The 18,878-nt window shown below is 40.4% G+C and overlaps 1 protein-coding gene across 1 annotated transcript; it reads left to right on the top strand.

The window, feature by feature from the left end:
• Positions 1-172: 172 nt before the first annotated feature.
• On the top strand, positions 173-18,473 carry NUS1 (NUS1 dehydrodolichyl diphosphate synthase subunit). Its single transcript, XM_026123552.2, has 5 exons — positions 173-698; positions 9,850-9,972; positions 12,920-13,072; positions 17,387-17,486; positions 18,239-18,473. The coding sequence occupies exons 1-5, from the start codon at positions 323-325 to the stop codon at positions 18,327-18,329; spliced, it is 843 nt and encodes a 280-aa protein (XP_025979337.2). The 5' UTR covers positions 173-322; the 3' UTR covers positions 18,330-18,473.
• The last annotated feature ends 405 nt before the right edge of the window (positions 18,474-18,878 follow it).

An 18,878-nucleotide genomic window follows, 5' to 3' on the forward strand; every position in this document is an offset into this window, starting at 1 on the left:
CCAATGGGCGCCGTGCATGTGGCGGGGTGAGAGGTGAAAGAGCAGGCGGTGGGGAAGAAGATGGCTGCGTTGGCGGCGCCTGCAGGGCAGGCGGCGGGGACTCAGTGAGGGGCCGTGGGGCGGCGGCGGCGGCGGCGGCAGCAGCAGCAGCAGCAGCAGCAGCAGCAGCAGTGGTGGTGGTGGTGGTGGTGGTGATGATAGTGATGGCGGCATCGGCGAGGCGCGGGGCGCGCTGTGGGTGAGCGCCCCCCCCCCGACCTTGGGCTGCCCCTGCTGCCCCCGCGCGCTCCGTCCGTTGGCGCCGCTGCCCCCCAACCCCCTCATGAGCGGGGTGCTGGGCCTGGTGTGGCGCCTGCTGCACGCCCTGCTCTGCCTGCAGCGCGCTCTGCTCGCCTGGCTCCGCGGCCCCCGCATCTGGCTCTGGCGCCGCGCCGCCTCGGCCGCCGCCTCCTGCGCCCTCCTGGCGCCCGCGGCGGGGACTTTCGCCTTCCGCAAGGCCGACGCGGCGCGGCGGCGGCCCGGGAGCGCGGCGGCGGCCCGCCAGCGGTGGCGCTTGGACGGGCGGGCCCTGCAGAAGCTGCCGGTGCACATGGGGCTGGTGGTGACCGAGGAGGAGCCGAGCTACGCGGACATGGCCAGCCTGGTGGTGTGGTGCATGGCAGTGGGGATCTCCTATGTCAGCGTCTATGACCATAACGGTAAGCGGCAGGGGAGGGGGCTCTGGTGATACCGGGGAGGCGCCTTGAGCACCGGCCTGGGCAGCAGGTGGGCCGCGGGCCATCTCCGGGCAGGTAGATGCAGCTTGGCTGTGTTGTGGCACTGCTGTTGAGCTGAGGGGCCTCTTTCTCCCTAGATCTTACCCATCTGACCTCCGTGCTGGCTGCCCCCTTCTGCCTCCCGAGGCCGACTGGCCTCTACAGAGCTTGTGGCTGTGGCTACACTGTCTGGGGCCAGCTTGGGCGACTCCTTGAGTCCCTGCCTGCTCACTGGAGAGGCAGAGCAGTGGGGCCTTCCTGGAGCCTCATCCCTAGCCCAGGACTGACAGGAACTGCTAGCACCTCTAGGAGCTCTGGCTGTGTGGTACAGACTGTTAGTAAAGAAGAGCTTTAGGCTATTTGCTCCTTCAAACTTAGTGTATAGATGATATGTCTGAATTTTTGGAAGTGGTGGATGTGACTAGCCACAGGTTCTCATGTTGCCCTTTCTCTCCCAAAGGAACATGATGGGGAGGTAACTAAATGTAAGCATCTTTGTCCCATGTGCTCTTTATATGGCAAAAAGATGAGAAAACTGCCTGCCTCCACTATAAGGCATGGTGAGACTTGATGCTAAAGTTAACCCTGTGGTCCTGAGCCAGCAGTTGTGAAAGTTTGGGTATTTTAGATGTCTGCTATGTAGTTTCATTCATTGTCAGATCTCAGGTATAGGGCTTTTGAACTGTTGCTCTTACAGGTGTCTTGGTCCCACATCACTGAGTTGCTTAAAGATGAGACTTTCGATGCAGTTCTGTGGTGTGACTGTGAAACATACCAGACTTCCTCTGTAGGAAATGAGACTATCAGGAGATGAAACCAGCCCTACTCAGAATTTCCTTAGGTGTGCCTTCCTGTCCAGCTGCTGAGAGATGATCTCTTACTGAGGCTAGAAAAAGCTATCAATGCAGAAGGACTAATAATATGTGGAATTCGCTTCATCCTATGTCTTTGGTCCTCCCAAAGGAGAAAGCTTTGCACTGAAGCTATCAGTGATGCTGCTGTCAATAATGAGACTGTAAGAGGCCAATGCCTAATTGTGGCTTTGTGCTGCTTCTGATAGTTCTCTGCAGATATCATGCAAATTAAATCAACTTTGTAGACTTATGTCAGCTTAAAAAAAGTCTGTAAATAGTGGTCTTCTATTGCTTCTTCAGGAGAAAAAAATCAACAGTGCATCCCATCTAAGTAGATGGAATCTATTGTGGTCAATGTGTAAAAGCGCCTGCAGTACGGAGGCCTTTCCCAAAGTGCAGAACCTAATTGGCGGGAGTCCTGTTTCCCCCCCCACTGTTGCCTTTAATAATTCTTGCTTCATGGATGGTCCTGCATATGTAGCACAAGAGTCAAGTGGCTAGCTTTAATTAAATACTCTTAAGACTTTTTTATGGTGTTTAACTGGTAAGTGACTTCAGTTAAGCCTAAACTGACTATCTGTGTAGGGCTTCTGCGGAACTTGGTTATGTTCTGTATCAGTGGGAGAATACTCACTTCCTCATTGAAAAGTCAAGGAATGGTTGAAACAAATATTTGCATAGCATCTCAAGGACACAGAGAACCTTCTGACAAGCTATTTACATGTTTATGTTTTTATTGTCAACCTGGAAAGCATTAAGCTAGGCTAAATGCTGTGGAGCAAACACTAAAGAGTGGGCGTTTCCCCTTGTGCTCTGAAGAGAGGCGTTTTATTGTACAGGTTTATTTAAGGTTCCTCAAAATGTAATCTGCAGTATTGCCTAATATGGAGTGTGTATATGTATATTGAAAGGAAAAAAACGTTTAGAATCTCCTTAGATCCCTGCTTTGTGCAGCACAAATGTGTATGTGAACTGAATTATGGAGCAGATCCAGCAGAGAATAATGTTTCTTGGCAGACTTGGTTTTCAGATTGTTCACTGTACAACTGTTCAGCAGTGAAAAAGGAGAGGGTACCAGCAAATGCTTAAGCAGCCCCTGCCACTGAGATCCTTTGTCTCAAAGGCAAGAACAAGGTGGGCTTTTGTAGTGGCAGTCTTCACTGAGGAGAAAGCTAATTCTGCTTTTTCAAGAACAGGTGCTGAGCTCCACAGGTCAGATCTAAGATAGACTATTGCAACATTGTGAATGTGATGACAAAATGACAAGGTTATGAAGTCCTCTGAAGAGCAGCATAGTCCAAATCTTGCAAAATATCCTATCTCTGTCTGCAGTTCCAAAAAAAAAAAAAAAAAAAAAATCCTGAATGGAGACTCTCTTAGCTGCTGTTACTGTACATTAAAGTGAATGTTTGAGTTGTGTATTATGAGATCATGGCCCTTTTTCAGATTTCAAAACCTCTTGACTTTGGTATCATGAAATAATACCTCTTAGTACCTAATTTTCTGTTAGTCCTCTGGTATCAAAGTATGCTGGTTTAATTACCATTTTTAATTCCAACTTGTTGCTACATAATTGCAATAGCAAGCAGTTAAGAGGGCAAGTCTTAATGCAAAACAGCTGAATGATCTTAAGTCAGTGGCTTTAACCAAACTTTCAGAATTGATGAGAATAGCTTGCCGTTATGCATGCATTCTTTACTTGTGTTCAACGGATTTTTTTTGGATACCAGGCATAGCTGGTCATTGCACAGCATCTTGTCAAGTCTGAGCCTATTAAACTCATTTCGAAGCAAGTGTGACCTCTGAGCAAATAGAGCCATTAATGTGGCTTGAGGATATGCATACTTCTGATAAGAGCAGATACATTGTCCTTCTCTCAGTGCTAAACTCCTTATTTTATCTGGTTTTGAGCATACAGCACTTTAGGATAGACTTGTGCCTTAAGTAGAACACTATAGTACACTGCTAATTTGTTGTCACCAAATCTGATTCTGAATGATAGTCTGAGACACTGAGCAATAATACTTTCATTGATTTCAGTATGCCCTTATTAAACTGTATGCTGAGATTAGTATAGTCAATGTGAACAATTCACGTACAACTTTATTGGTAGCAGAGAGTGAGCCTTAATTACACTTTGCACTTGTCTTCAAGTGAACACTTACTGCTTTGTGAAACTACTACTTTTGGTCTACTGAGCTGCTTCAGTGAGGTGCTATGTTCATATGATTGTACCAACTACTGATCAAAGATGTGTTACCACTGACGGGTGTGGTGAAAAAGGAAATGCAGTGACCTGCACTCTGATTCTGTTAGATGTTCTTGGATATGTTTTAAGTCACTTCCTCTTCCTTCATCGCATTCTTGTCGTGGTGAGATCCTTCTCATTAGAATAGGAAACTTAGCTTAAAAGAATAGTCTTCCATGCTCATCTCTTGTGGAAGAAATGATTTGTGTTACTGTTTCCAGTAGAAGGCTTAAATTAAGATGTCCTTAACTGTGACACCTATAGGATGAGGGGAAGCACAACATTCTTCAAAGAAGAAATAGTAGACAAGGGATTTATTTGTTTACACTAGTGAACTTCTAGGATATTTTTAACAAACAGCTTGATTGGAGTTAAACTGATTCTTGTGGGGAATTGGAACCCAGTACATTAAAACTATGTTGGATATTACTTGTGGAATGTGATCAGGTACTTGGCTGTATTCTCTGAATGTACAAAGATCAGCAAAGCAAAAGATAGGGCCATAATCTGAGTAAATGATCAGCTGTAATAAATATAAGAAACTGCAAGTCAAAAATACAACTTTGAGACTTTTTCCAAGCAGACATAAGATGGCATTATTTCATTATCTGGTTTTCTCTTACTTCTTTAAGATGCAACAGAACAAATGTGGAATAAGCTTCATGCTACTGTGCGTGTCTTGTTATCAAATCTGGTTCAATTAAAATTTTATTTAAATGATTTTGGGGTAAAATTTTATTGTTGTGGGCTGCTGTATTGCCAATCCTGTTACTTGGAAGATATCTAATGATGCTGGTTAAGACCTTAATTCTGAGGAAATAAAGCAGTCTGCTAGCAGTCAGAGGACAATGATTATGCAATCAATAGTTGCAGTTTAAAATGAGTGTCTGCTGGGGAGCAGAAGCCTTGGCCAGTGTTAACTACATTAATATTCTTCCATTAGAGTTACTCTGTCGTTCATGAGAGCTTCACTGAATGTTTCTATCCATCAGCAAAGCTTTCCTGAAAAAGTTTGGGACAAGTATACTGCACTCTCAGGCAGTCTGCTGAATCTTGGCATTTGAATATTTTGAGCTCCTGAGTTCAGCCTTCTGGTTGAAGTCTTCATAAAACCCTTACTACTACTCTATTTAAAACTTAGGTGTGTCTTTATCCTGGATTTCTTTTCTGGCGTGCTGCTTTACTTCTGACCAGTTTTCTTCTAGAAACTCTGGGAAAGACTAAGTACTGTGATAACCAAAAATTCTTTTGTTAGCTCCAAAGAGTACTTGGGCTTGTATACAAGTCTTTTCCAGATTAGTTGAGAGTTAAGCAGATCTGGTCTATAAAAGCTATAGAGCTGACTGAATGTTCAATGTTTGCCTCATTGGGGAGGTAAGTGTGCTGTGGTTTCATGCCACTGAAGCATTTTTGTGGGCTCTGTGTCATGTCATATGGTACCTTGTTTGCATTCAATTTAAAATTATAATACTTCTGTGCATTTTTATTTCAGTGTTCAGTTGGCAGGGGCTCTCAGATTTCCTGTTTACTAAACAGGATAAAGCTAATCTATAAGAGAACCCCTTTGTACTTATGGACAGTGTGAAAGTAGTGATCTCTTGCTGATGAGTTATTGTTCTCCTGCTATGTTTCTTCCTGAAGGGAGACTGTCTGAGGAATGGTCATCTACTAGGTTATAAGTACTACTTTGGATTCTTTGTTTTGGCTAGCTCTGACTTAAGTGACTTTAATGTGAATGAAACAAGTGACTTAAATCATTTCCAAAAGTCACTTTGTGCTTTGGTTACATTTTTCTGTACTCTTGGTATAGATGCAGCCTAATGCATTTTCTAGCTCTCAGTATCCTGTGAGGTCAAGTGTAATGACCCAAACCCTGCTTTTTGCTGATAAACTAGCACCAATGTGATCCAACACTAGGATATAGGCAGAATTTGTTATAAGTTTTCCTGTTTTGCACATATATTATTTGAATTTGATTATGATTTGATGTGTTTCTGAAACTGTTAATAGCTGATGCTTAAAACAGACTTATTTAATGATTCTTCCCTTGTTGGTGCTGGAGAGAAGTTGAGGAAAAAGCTAATCAAACTCTTACAGAAGTGTATTCTTTCTTAAGTTTAACTTTAGTAAGACATTCTCTTGTAAAGAAGAGAATGGTTTACCTATCTCTTGTTGAACTTACAGATGCTATGCCTACAGCAGCTTTCTCTAAGCTTGAGAAAACTGCTCATATTCCACATCTTAGTCAAACTGTTAGTCCTATCTCAAAACAGATAATCCTGTCCTGCAGAACAGCAACCTAGAATCTAAGCCCATGTTCAAAATGTAGTTACAATGTACTCAGTCTATCTACCTGACATCAGAAAACGCCCTTCTGTTAATCTTGGTGACTCTTAGAATCCAGAAATGATCATTTCCATGACTTCAGCGGTGTCAAAGCTTGATGTAGCCTAGATGTACAAAGATGATCTGGAACAGTGGTAAATCCAAGCAAATTATCACGGTACAAGGAATAAACTAGACTTCATTAGTAAAAACAGCATGTTTTACAGTGGCAAGTCTAATACTCAAATTGCTTGACTCGGATGGAGTCATTAACAGATAGCAGTTGTAGAAGTCTAGCCAGACAGATGAAATGGTTGATACCCCCTGGTGTTTCTTTATGTCAGTTGCTCCCCTCCAGTTTGCAGTTCCTGTCAGCTTCGAGTCCTGCTTCTGCTTGACTCCTCGTGGTCCCTCAGTGACAAACAGCATTTGTCATACGCTACCTGCTGCTGCAACACCATAATTCGTTGACTGCAAATTGGAAAGGTTTTTGTAACTATTCTAATACCTAAAGACGTCTGTCATGGAGAAGACCCATGTAATGGAGAACTGGTGTAGGAAGATAAAATGCTTCTGGTTTGCCTCAGCTGTAATGTGGATGAGAACAAATGACCAATACCTGGTGTGCAGCTTTTGTTGCAAAAACAAGAGTTATCCTTGAAAACGGTTCATGCAGATGCTTACTTCTCATAAGAACTTAACTGAAGCTTTCTTTGAGGGTGGTATTGCTTAAATATGCTTAATTGTTAAGAGATCACTTGCTGGAATATACACACTATTTGCCCTAGCTTGCAACAATTCCAGAGTTCTGATTGAGCAAAACTGCTTCTGCTTCTCAAAAAACAGGAAGCAGTGTTTCTAACAAGAGCAAAACATTAAATTTTCATTATTAGTGTTCTCTATCATTAGAAATGGTAATAGTACTGAAACTTTCCCTGCTTAACAGCAAATGGCCATTGTAGTGCTAAATTATTAGACCTCTTATTGGAACATTAATTTATGTTAAAATCCTGTTATGGACTTGCTTTCAACTTGTATGGAAAACTGATCAAAATTGGAAGGTAGACTTAAAAGAAGCACAGTTTCATTGCCTGGGAACACTCCAGGGTTCTGTTAGTGCATGAGCAGAACGATTCACTCTTTCTATAGTTATCATGGTTAAATTAGTAACAGCACCTTCCAGAACTAACTTGATTGTATTTTTAAAGTAAGCTTAAAAAATGCACTTCTACGACAAATTGAATTTTGAGATATTGTAAGGAAGGAAAGTACTATGTCTGAGCCACAACCACGTATATGGACCAAATTCACATTTAGCTTTAAATGATTTTACATTACCTCTTTGGGCACACTGTGGCAGAACTCTTTGCTGCCATAAGCCTTCATAAGAAAGTTAAACACTTGCTCTTGCTGGATTTGTGCATCCAGTGAGAAACAAAACACTGGAGGAAGTAAAGTTCCTAAATGCTATATATTTTTTCTTTTTTTTAAAAAAAAATGGAGACTTAAGCTACTTTGTGTACATCCATCTGTGCTTTAGGTTCTTCTCTGCAGGAAAACTGCAGGTATGTGTCAAGGTTAGTGGATCAGTCAGAGTTCTTATTCGGAGACGCTTCCTTTTGTTTAACTGTTATTCCAAGAGCAAAGCAGGAGCCAGGTTTGGACATCTAAAGAGCTCATTGAGATAAGGAAGGAGGGTAGAAGTTAAATGCTAGCTAGCTGCAGATAGCTCAAGAATACATCTAGCATGTCTTCAGTGTGTACTGTGTGTTTTAAGGACCCTTGTTTCAGAGCTGGACTGAGTCTCTTCTATCTGTTCCTTTTTCGGCAGTAAGCACCTTCCAGCCATGGTCTAATCTGTCCTCCATGTCTCTATTTATTTTAAAGTTGATGCAGTGTGGATCCTTAGGCCTGTTCTACTGATATTTGACTGGAATAGGTAACAACTTTTCACCAAGAAAGAACTGATGTTGTTAATCTAGGATGGGAAAAGGGAAGAGAGCTGCTGTCTGTCTTCCAGATTGGTATCTTTTCCTTGTTATGTCAACGCTCTAAATGTGGAGGATGGTTTCCTTTCTATCAAGTGACTCTTAAAGGTGTGAGGTGCATCCAGCATGGTAGAGATCTCCTTAAACTTGAAAATGGCCCTGGTCTAGCAATCACTGTAGCTGCACTGTTGCTGATGCTACATTTTGGAAAAATGTTCAGTGCTAACTCCTGTGTGAAACAAGCTTATCCTAGCAGAGTTGTATGAAGCAGCATTCTTAATTTCTAATATGCATGAATACAGTCTAATAAGTAGGACCACAAAGTGTAACAATAGTAATGAATTTAACTTTTTAATTTAGACTTAGTGCAAGTCTTCTGTAACACTTTTGTCTATCAAGGTTGCTGCCTTGCTGAGATTCACTGTTAACATGCGAAGTTGGTCGTAAGCATCACTAATGTGTAATAAGTTATTTTTTTGCTAGAAGTGTCCAGGATGGGAAAAGAAACAGATGCTTTACTACTATGTAAAGCCTATATAAAAACACTAACTCACTAGAGCTAAGAGACTAGCATATTAAATGCACTGTATCATTTAGTGTTGCAAGCTAACTTCTAACGTATTACAGTTTTTACATGAAGCTTTTATGCTGTTTGACCCACTACTTATGTAGAAACTGCTTGTAGTAGTTTCTAATACTAGAATTAGATTGAAGTGATCATAAGCCTGAACATAAATCTGTATACAAGTTCAGTTTGTGTGTTGTAGGCTGACTGTGGCGTGGGATCAACATTAAGTGCTTGACATTTGATAATGCTTTTATTGCTTGACTTACAGAATTTTACTGATAATCAGCTCAAGTTTCATTTAGAAAACCAAAGTAAACTAGGAAATATGCTTAGCCACATTTTTGCCTTGTAGATACTTAAGCTGTAATGCTTATTTATTGTGGCTTTTAATTAGAAATAGCTGTGGTGTCTTTAAGAGCTAGAACTTATTTTAGAACAATAATTTAAATATACTTGCTTAAACAGTTTGTGCAATCTCTTGTGCTGAAAATGTCTACCACAAATATTTAAGTATAAAGGCCCCATGGGACTGCATTAACTCCTTGCAATATACAGCTTGTGAAATCTTATTAGGAAATTAGTGATATGTACCCTGTGCTATAAGAATGGATGGTTCCTGTGGCCTGATATGCTAAACTAGCATTCTGTTTCACTTTGTGGTGACTTGTTTATGAGCCTGCGGCCTTAATGATGGGTCAGTAAATGGTAGTGTGTGTGTTACTTAGAAAATCTAGAGCAGGACGAGGCAGTAAAGTTGGTGCTAATGTGACTTGATGGTCCTGTGTTGATAAGGTATTGCTATCTTAAATTTTTCTTCATATTAAAGATAGTTTAAGACCTACCTCGCCACTATCCCTTAAGCACTTGCTGCTAGTTACTTGGGCTGAGTGAAAGAGGAACAGAAGTACATGAGATCTAAAGTTGTCTCACTACATTTTCTTTTCCAAGGTCACTGAAATTAGTCATGTGCAGTAGCATCTGCTTTGGATTTGTACCATACTTGTGGACTCCGGTTTGAAACTAGTACTGATCATATGATTCTTTTTTCTTCCTGCATAGTTTTCATAACATTCTTTATAGGAGTTGGCTGACATACATATTTTTTTTCAAGGTATTTTCAAGAGGAATAACTCAAGATTAATGGATGAAATCTTAAAACAGCAACAAGAACTCTTGGGACTAGATTGCTCCAAATACACAGTGGAATTCTCAAATCAAGACAAAGCTGATCAAGGTGAGATGAACTGGGGGATTAGGAAGAATCAATTCATATATAGCTTGCGTGGATAACTGTGCTTTTACTTTCCCGTGTACTGTGACCTTTTTTGTTCGTTAAATACTGATGTGAAATCACTTGCAACCTTTCTGGGTTTGCGTTAAACTACTTTGTGCTCCCCAAACACCCCCTCCCACACACACCCCCGTAACTGTAGTACAAGGTGTCACTCTCTCCTAGTTGAATCTTCCCTTAGCCTGGTGCTAGTGCCACTGATCCCCTCAATGTATCAGGGTAGCTCAATTCTCCACTGATTCAGCAAGATTGACTCAGTGTTGGAAAAGCACTGGAGTTACTGCAAGGAAACTTGATGTCAGGTTAACAAAGCAAACACTTCCATCTTTCCCAACTCAAGCTAATACCTCAAAGTTAAGAAGAGAAAGCAAAGCTGCTGTTGTCATGACAATGTATAATGACCTCAGGAAGGAAAAGGGCTTAAGCAGAAATTGTCATGTGCTGTCATAGCAGGTTTACATGAGATGTAAGTGGAAAATGGGACTATCCTGTTTCAAGGTTGATGTTCCTTGTTCAATACTAACTGCAGTAACTGTTCACTTCTACTGAAGTATGCTAACAAACACTAGAGATCTATTTAAAGTGTGGTAAATAACAAACATGAGGTATACTTACTAAAGTAGGCATTTGTCTTAAAGGAATAGGTTGATACCATTATCTCTTGACAACCACTCTTAATATTTAGTAGAACTTGAGATTTTTACATTATGAGAGTTAAGATAATGATGTTACAGACTTCTAATCCTGGAACTAGACCTCACAAGCTGTAGTGCATTTAGGCACACTTAACATACTTCTGGATGACTTGTTGATTGTTTTGCTTCCCTTACAAGAGCTGATAGGACAGCGTGTGACCCTTTGTGCCAGCCTTTTAGTACAAAATCAAGTGGTGTTGTGTAAACTCATCTTTGTAAGCAGTTTAGGCTAAGGTGCTAGCATTTGCATGGAAGCACCTGAGTTTCACATTCTTTGTTTATTCTTCTATGAAAGTTGAAATAACCAGCTGAGAACAGAGTAGGGAGGCCATTAAAGTCAAACTCTAGCATAGTTAGCTGTACCTATCAAAGCTGGGATATTCTTGTCCACTTTAAAAGAATAACTGAAAGACTTCTCAGACTTGCTAACTGAAAAATGATGTTTAAGTCTCATTTTTTTTTCCTGGCAGTTATGAAAAGCAGAGGCATTTTCCATTCTCTTTAGAATTTTCCACTTTTATGTAGAAGACATCAGTCAGACCAGGAACTTCAAACTGAAAAGTTGACATTATCCCCCCCAAAAAACCTGTGCAATTATTCTATTTTTTTCTGGAAGCAAAAGGGCATGTCTTGCATGTTTATGTGCTATCATACAGAAATGTTCTTTAACACAGCATATTGAGAAATCGATCAAGTGATCTCAGAGAAATATAGATGTCTTCATTGTGGTTGCCTGGATAAAATAACTTTAGTTCAGTTTAAGATGTTCTTATGCTGTCAATTGCAGTGAGTTGAAATATTTTCTTTTACAACAGCATTCCTCCATTTTTTAAGCTCAGTCTTTTTCCTGATCTTGCTGTAAAGGAGGGGGGATGGGGAGGTGGTACAGGTGGGCATCTGTGCCTCATTCTACAAGTATGAGCCCACAACTGCACCAAGTTGTATCAGTTATTTCCAGGACAGAGTAGATATCCTCTAGTACGTAGTCCCTAGAAAAGCTGACTTTGAGATGAAACTCAATTCTACTAGAGTTAAATGGTGCCCCCTAAATTTTGAGTATTACAGGGCTTCCACTCATACCAAATCTTCACACTTCCTGCATAGACTCCATCTCTTACAGCCCTAGGTTCTTGGGATTTGATACCCCAGCTGACAAGTCTGGGTCTGTCCATGAAATGATTGTAGTTAAGGAATGCTGTCTGAAGCTTGATCCTCTGGAAGAGGAGAGTGAAAGGAAAAAAAAACTTGCAAAGTACTCTGTCACCCCCTGCAGGCAGATTCTGCAGTTTTAAGAAATGCTATTTTTGAAATAACTGGTGAATATTATGACTGAAAATGCTGGGTCCGTCTATTAAATATTCATGTAATGTTATGTGCATACATACAAAGCACACTAATAGCACTAGTGTTTAACATGGTGTACTAATACCAGCTTGAAGTAACTAATTACTTGTTTACTTTTGCTTGGTAAATTTACCTCTCAAGTACCTTGTCAAAATGGATAATAATGCTAATTCATGTAGCATTAGAAAACTCTTAAATTTCATAATAATATTGACAATAGTGAGGTTATGAAATGTCCTCTATGTCACAGACCTTATACTTCCAGATTAATGGGTGAATTCTGGTACTGTTATGTTTCCTAGCTTCTCTGTAGCCATCTTAGAGATCAATGTTGTAACTTTTGCATCAATTTGGAGTGTTGCTGAAAAGATTCTGTAACCATTATTTGGGGTGGGCTCTGGCTTAAAGATCCTGTCACATGAGTGTCCAAAATAGCTGTTATATCTAACTTGTTTTGTATAGGATAAAAATAACTTTCTTCCCTGAATTGTAAATTTTTATACATTGTTCACCACCCCGAAGTTGCTATCTAGATGCCCTTGTCTCTCTACTTTTCTGACAACATGAGCCAATGCTGCTTCCCTGGAACAATCTTTCCAACCCGAGTCTGGCATTGATTAAACCACTTCACAAGATTCCTCAAAATAGTTGCTTTGAACTTGTTAGTAATGGAACAAATTCGGAAGACTCTTACTCCCTTGTGTAAGAGATAGATGATAGATTCCTGTGGATAGTGTATAATATGCAAAGTAAATTATTCAAAGGACGTGACTGAAAGAAACCTATATCTAAAGTGCGCATTCAAAACAACTATACTCTTGTTGCTTTTAAACTATGTTTTGTACTTTCAGTTTTAAATTGCCAATCTACATTGAAGGTGCTGTCTCCAGAAGATGGAAAAGCAGACATAGTAAAAGCTGCTCGGAACTTTTGTCAGTTGGTAGCACAGCAGCAAAGAACATACGCCGACCTGGATGTAAATGAGTTAGACAACTTATTAAGTAGTAAGTATGATATGGTCTGAGGGGAGGAAGGGAAGAAATAATCAAATGATAACTCATCTGGTCACTAGCATGTTTATTGCTTAGAACATATTTATCTTGACTTCTAGCTTACCAGGGTAGGTAATGATCATAGCTTCCATAGTCTGCTAAAACTTCAGATCCATTTGCTTTTTTTCTGTCCTAAAAAGTTGAAAGGAAAGCATACGCTAAACTGGAAAGTCTTATTTCAAGCAGTTTTCAGCCTGTGTGGGATGCTCTGTGGTAAGCTCTGAAGAAAAAGTACTACTGGAATTGGTCAAAAGTAGGCTGTTCTAACTTAGGTTAATTCCTTGCAAGTTAGCATTGTGCAAACCTGGGTGTGGGCTGAGAGTCTCTTCCAAATCTAGTTGCAGCAGTTAAAGCTCTTACTGCTGTCTAGCTATTGCCCTGAGTGTGAATGACAGAGCACTTGCTAATCTTTTGCTGCTGTATAACCCACGCTAGCTTATCTTCATTACTAATTCATGCAAGTTGCTGGCTCTGCATTGAGGTGCATGGCTACATGCAATAGCAATGAAGAGGCAGGGCAACCCTAATTAATTTAACGTGGAGGAGGAATAATTTAAAATACAACCTTCACTTCCGCAGCAGTACTAAGGGGCTGGAGTGCTCTACTTCCCTAGGTGACGCATGCATGTTACTTGCCACTGTAATTAGCTTAGGCAGGATTCAGGTTTCAGGTAAGACACTTAAACTTGGTTGTCTGCAGGCACATTATCACAGTGTGGCTCCTATTAATTGGAGTTCGTAGTGTGGGGGAGTTTTTCCTCCTTAAATGGTTGGTCAGCTGAATTGCTCTCCAGATGCTGACTGCAGTGGGAGCTTAGACATTTCAAGTAGATCTTTAATCTCAGACTGAACTCCACCCATGGTGTCAGCATACTGTGTGATTCCTTCTTACTGTAACAGTTGTTAGTGTGGAAATTGAACTTCAGTCTGCTTTTTATCATTGGCACACATAGAGTTATTAAATAGGTGTAGTGTTAGTTAACTGAGGAATTAACTTAAGTATCTTTCTTAAATTGCTTTCAGAGTATAACATGATAATGGAGAATTGCTTCTCAAAAACTAGCATTTAGTTTGTGAAAGACTGACAGTTGATACCCATCTATGAATTTTGTCCAGTGATGCCTATTTAACTGTAGCTTCTTAGGCACTTATTCCTGATCTTCTATCTTTACATATAGGCATTTGGATGTGTTGCAACTATTGAGTTCAGTTTGAATAGCCTTAATAAATCTGTGTGACTCCAAGTAATGCATGCTAGCTGAACACAGAAAAGAATATCCTAGGTTTTTTAACCTGTCAAAACTGTATACTTCTAAAATAGACTGTGGAATCCATGTGGCTCGTAACTAAGGATAATGTCTACAGCTAACTAGCCCTGCCTACTAATTCTCTTGGTTTCAGTGTTTCAGGACAGTTGGAGGTGAAACACTAGCTTTCCATGACACATTTTAGTTGTAGCTCAGGAAAATGCTCTTTTTGGTTGTAGGCAGGTTTAGCTTTTGTGCATCCTTTATGGCAAGGTATTGAATGTGAACATCTGTATTAAGTTGCTGATGTAAATTAGGAGTTACTTCTGAAAAGCAGTACTTGAATAGCTACCTCTTATAGATGTGTTTATCTCTTCATGTTGGCTTCCATAAGGTTTTGTTTTCACATACTAATTTAGAACACATGATAATACAGTTCCTTGCTTTTTTCACTTACTGTTTGTATTTGGGATGGGGTTATTAGTGAAGTCCAGCCCTAAAATACTGTGATTCTTCTAGCTTCTCCTGTGACTTTTGGTTCTTAGACCAGTCATGCTCTAATTCTTGCAACCTGACTAGCTTTCTTCAGTGTAAGAGTACTTTTTCTTCTGAGCCATGTCTCAGGTAACCAGCTTGACTTTTCAGAAAAGTAGGTGCCAGCTGCATGATGATGTCTCTACTTGCTATCAGCATTCTCAGTAAATGTTTGTCAAATTGGCCAGTTCAAGCTGCCCTACAAAACATGTGAAGAATAAAGGAAGTTGTATGGTTGATAAAGCTACCCCTTTCTCGTTCTCTCACAGAACTCCTGACTTAGTGGGAATATTGCCAGATTCTTATCTTGTCAAAGCCTTTCAGCATTTTCTTTAGAATCTGCTCCCAAATCCTATCTCTTGTGCTAAACTTGGAGTGCTGTAACTTTAGCAGCTCTAAGGGAGTTTCCATGTGTCGAGTAGCTTTGCAGTGGTGATATGTTTAGGTAGAAAAACAGATGTGGAGTAGAAAGCACAGTATTGCTTTTTAAATAAGCTGTTCTGACCTTAATGCTACACAGTGTCCATTTTCATTTTCCATCTTCAGATAGGAACCAGAAAGAAGTATTAGAATTAACTGGGATCTCTGAAGGTCCTTTCCTGTTTGAAAAGCCATTACAGTGTTGAAGATCATGCTGCTGAACTGGCCAGCTGATGAATACTCAGCTTCTGAATCAGCTGATGAGTAAAGCTGTCCACTTCCACAAGAATCCCCACTTTAAGTATTCTCATTACTTCCCTGCAAAGCTTTTTCCTACTAACATGCTAGCTTTCCAACAAATAAGCAGCTTTTACATGTTTGTTCACTTTGAGATAAGCTCTGAACTCTGGCACATAAGGTATTATTCTGTCTAAATACTTAAGCCTTGATTAGAAATTCATATGGCTGGGAATAATGTTTACTTACATCTGGCAAAAGGATTGCTATTGTTATAGTTCTTTTTGGGAGGGAGAATGTGAACTTCTTTGAAGTCTCTAGCTTTAGTTAAAAACCTAGAGGGAGGGAAACTGGATGGGACCTCAGTTTCCTGTTTTGTTCTTCCCGAAGTTAAGTTCCCCCATGACTAAACCTAAGCTTGTATGAGGCTCATATTAAAATATATGTATCTCAGGAAATAACATCTGAAGCTCAGAGCAGGGTAGGCAGTATTAAACTCCTCATCTCTTTGAGGTAGGAATTGCACAATATAAGCACCTGTGCAGTTAATGTGGTATTAGCAGATGATGGGAGGGGCAGCAGGAAATGCATCAGAAGTATCATGCAATAATCATGACTGTAACATTATAGCTAAGTAGGACTATGACTGCTGGAGGGCTTTTCGGATGGGCTAGGTAGGTACATGAAAAAGAGCCTAGCTTGTTGGTCCTCAGTGTTATGCTGGTTTTCATATTGCCATAAGCAACTTTCTAGAATTAGTAGAAAAAGCTGAACTATAAGACTGTTCATTCTAAGTTTATTGCCTGTCTATCAGTTTTAGTTTGGATTAGCTCAGGCATGGCACAAGTGTATGGAAGGGAGAGTGTTGCCTGGCCATTGATTGTCTTCAGCATCTGAAGATCGGTAGGAAGCTCTCACTCTTGAGCAAGACAGCAAGCTGCTAAAAATCTATTTAGCATCCCTTATCTAGGGAGGACTGACTTGTATATCAAACTGTAGTATTAGGGCTACAAAACTTAATTCCTTGAAAAGTTGAGACCTTCTGTAGACAACTATTTGTATGTCAAGTTCCAGAGACTGGAAGAACAAAGTCATCTTGCTTGGTTGGGATGTGACTGGTTGAATAGCAGTGACTGAGAATTTCAGGTATAGGCAGTAAAAGTGGGCACCCAGTGAGCTCCTTCAGTGTTACCTGCCCTGAGATGGGTCATGCTGTCTACTCAGTACTAGCAAAAGTTCCCCAGCCTTTTCTTGCTCATCTAACTAGAAAGATGTCTAAGAGCCAGTTAATCTAACTTAAGGGTTTATTACATTTTTAGTACCATTTGTTTTTTGATAGCATGTGGTGATATCATTTTGGCCCTCTTGAATGAAAGAAGTCACCTTGAGGTCTTCATGTGTAAATGGGTCTCTGCTGTGCTTGACTGCAGCTCCACGTAGTTGTTAGCACTGTAGTAAGTATGGGTCAAGTACATTATGTTCTGCACTACTAAAATCCAGTTTGCAGAGACAAAACAAGAGCAAGTCAGTTATAACAGCAGTGTTATGGTTTAGTGTCTGTTATTCAAAACAATCTGTTTTCCCTATGACTTCCTCACAAAGTCTTTGAAAACTAGCTGGTATGAAAACAGCTCTTGCTTAGTTGGTCCTATTTAGGTGGTACAAGATCAATCTGTCCTTTTGGGCTTTTAATCACTAACTTGTCCTCAGGAGTTTCACTTCACATGCAGTATGCATTCAATTTAAAACAGATGCCTTAGGACTTGGAATTAAAACAAAAACATTCTGGTGGATTTGGCAAAACTAACTTAATTTGCTGTTCATACAGGTACAAATGGATTTCCTGATCCTGATTTAGTCTTGAAGTTTGGTCCTGTGGACAGCACATTAGGATTCCTTCCCTGGCACATCAGACTGACAGAGATCATGTGAGTTTCCTGTAAATAATCTGAAACATTATTTTAATATCTACATAAGCAAGAAGCCTTAAATATGTGGCCTACCTTAAAGAAATAGCCTTAAGAGGAACTCCCTCTAAACAAAGATGTCCTGAAATTAGTTTAAGGCCATTTAAAATGTTAAGTGAAAACCTGGCAAGTGTTTTGGCCTTATTGCTGCTTCCAGCCATGATCAGGCAACAGCAAGCTTTACTCCTGAGCTTTGAGGAACATCTTCTGTCACCATTTAGTCTTGCTGGACACATCCCAGCTCTGTTGGTGTTTCCTATACAGAAACTTACAAGTTTCGCTCCTGGATTTTGAATGGCTTGCAAGAATGTAATAAAATGGAAATAGGACAGTATAAGATGGTCATGCTTCTAGATTACTTTCAAGCTTTGGCAATAACTAAACTGACTACTTGCTGTACTACTAAAGTCTAAGAGCACTTACAGGGCACTTAAACACATCTGGGTAGACCTGTGCTTCTCTAACTTCCTCACTGACTTGGTACCCTGTGCACTTTAATTGCTTGGCTTTGATTTAGAGGGTGACAAAAGATGCTGACAACTAATTTAGTTACTATAAAGTTACATGATGATAACACTTGTCTTGAAAATAACTTTAGGAGGTTACCAAGGCATTAGCTAGCTTTGAGTAGTGATGATCCTGACTGGTCATACCAGTCATGTGCTGCTCATAAAAGCTACTTATATTAAGTTCTTTCTAACTTGTTTTCTCAGTTCTCTGCCTTCCCACCTGAACATCAGCTATGAAGACTTTTTCTCTGCCCTCCGTCACTATGCAGCCTGTGAGCAACGCTGGGGAAAGTGACTTTTGGCTGAGCACACTAAATCAGGCTTTCCACGGAAAGGAAATGATGTCTGTGTTTACAAGCACCTGTGACCCATAAGTCTGGTTCATAGTCGTTTCTTAATTTATCAACAAACTCAATAAAGTGTCTTACCTTTCTAGAGAGTCTGTGTGAGTGTGTGAGAATCTGTTTATGGGGAGGGGGAAATTCACAGGTTTGCTCTGTAAAAAAGACAATTATTGCAAGACAAGCTGTTCAAAGCTTAATTACCCCACTTTCATGTCCTGGTGACCAAAAGAGCATGTAAGAACTTAGTCTTGTGAAATCTCCAGGACGGTGTAAATGGGTATTCCATGCCCTGAAGGTACTTTTCAAATCCAAGGTAGAACTCATGTCCCTCAGTTCCTGTTTCTTACTAATTCCTCACCATCAGGCATTTCAGAGCTAATGGCCAAATATGTCTGCAGATGTGTTGACTAATATAATGTGTGCATTTAGTGGGTTAGTATCTTCTCTAGTAGCCATGAGACTAGAGACTGCTCCTTGTCTATAAGGACTAAGCTGGCAGT

This window comes from Dromaius novaehollandiae, chromosome 3 (assembly GCF_036370855.1).
Source record: "Dromaius novaehollandiae isolate bDroNov1 chromosome 3, bDroNov1.hap1, whole genome shotgun sequence".
Classification (NCBI taxonomy): domain Eukaryota; kingdom Metazoa; phylum Chordata; class Aves; order Casuariiformes; family Dromaiidae; genus Dromaius; species Dromaius novaehollandiae.

Coding starts and splice junctions, on each gene's coding strand:
- NUS1 (XM_026123552.2), top strand. CDS start 323: ATGAGCGGGGTGCTGGGCCTGGTGTGGCGCCTGCTGCACGCCCTGCTC. Junction 699..9,849: donor CAGCGTCTATGACCATAACG/GTAAGCGGCAGG, acceptor TTTTTTTTCAAG/GTATTTTCAAGAGGAATAAC. Junction 17,487..18,238: donor ATCAGACTGACAGAGATCAT/GTGAGTTTCCTG, acceptor TTGTTTTCTCAG/TTCTCTGCCTTCCCACCTGA.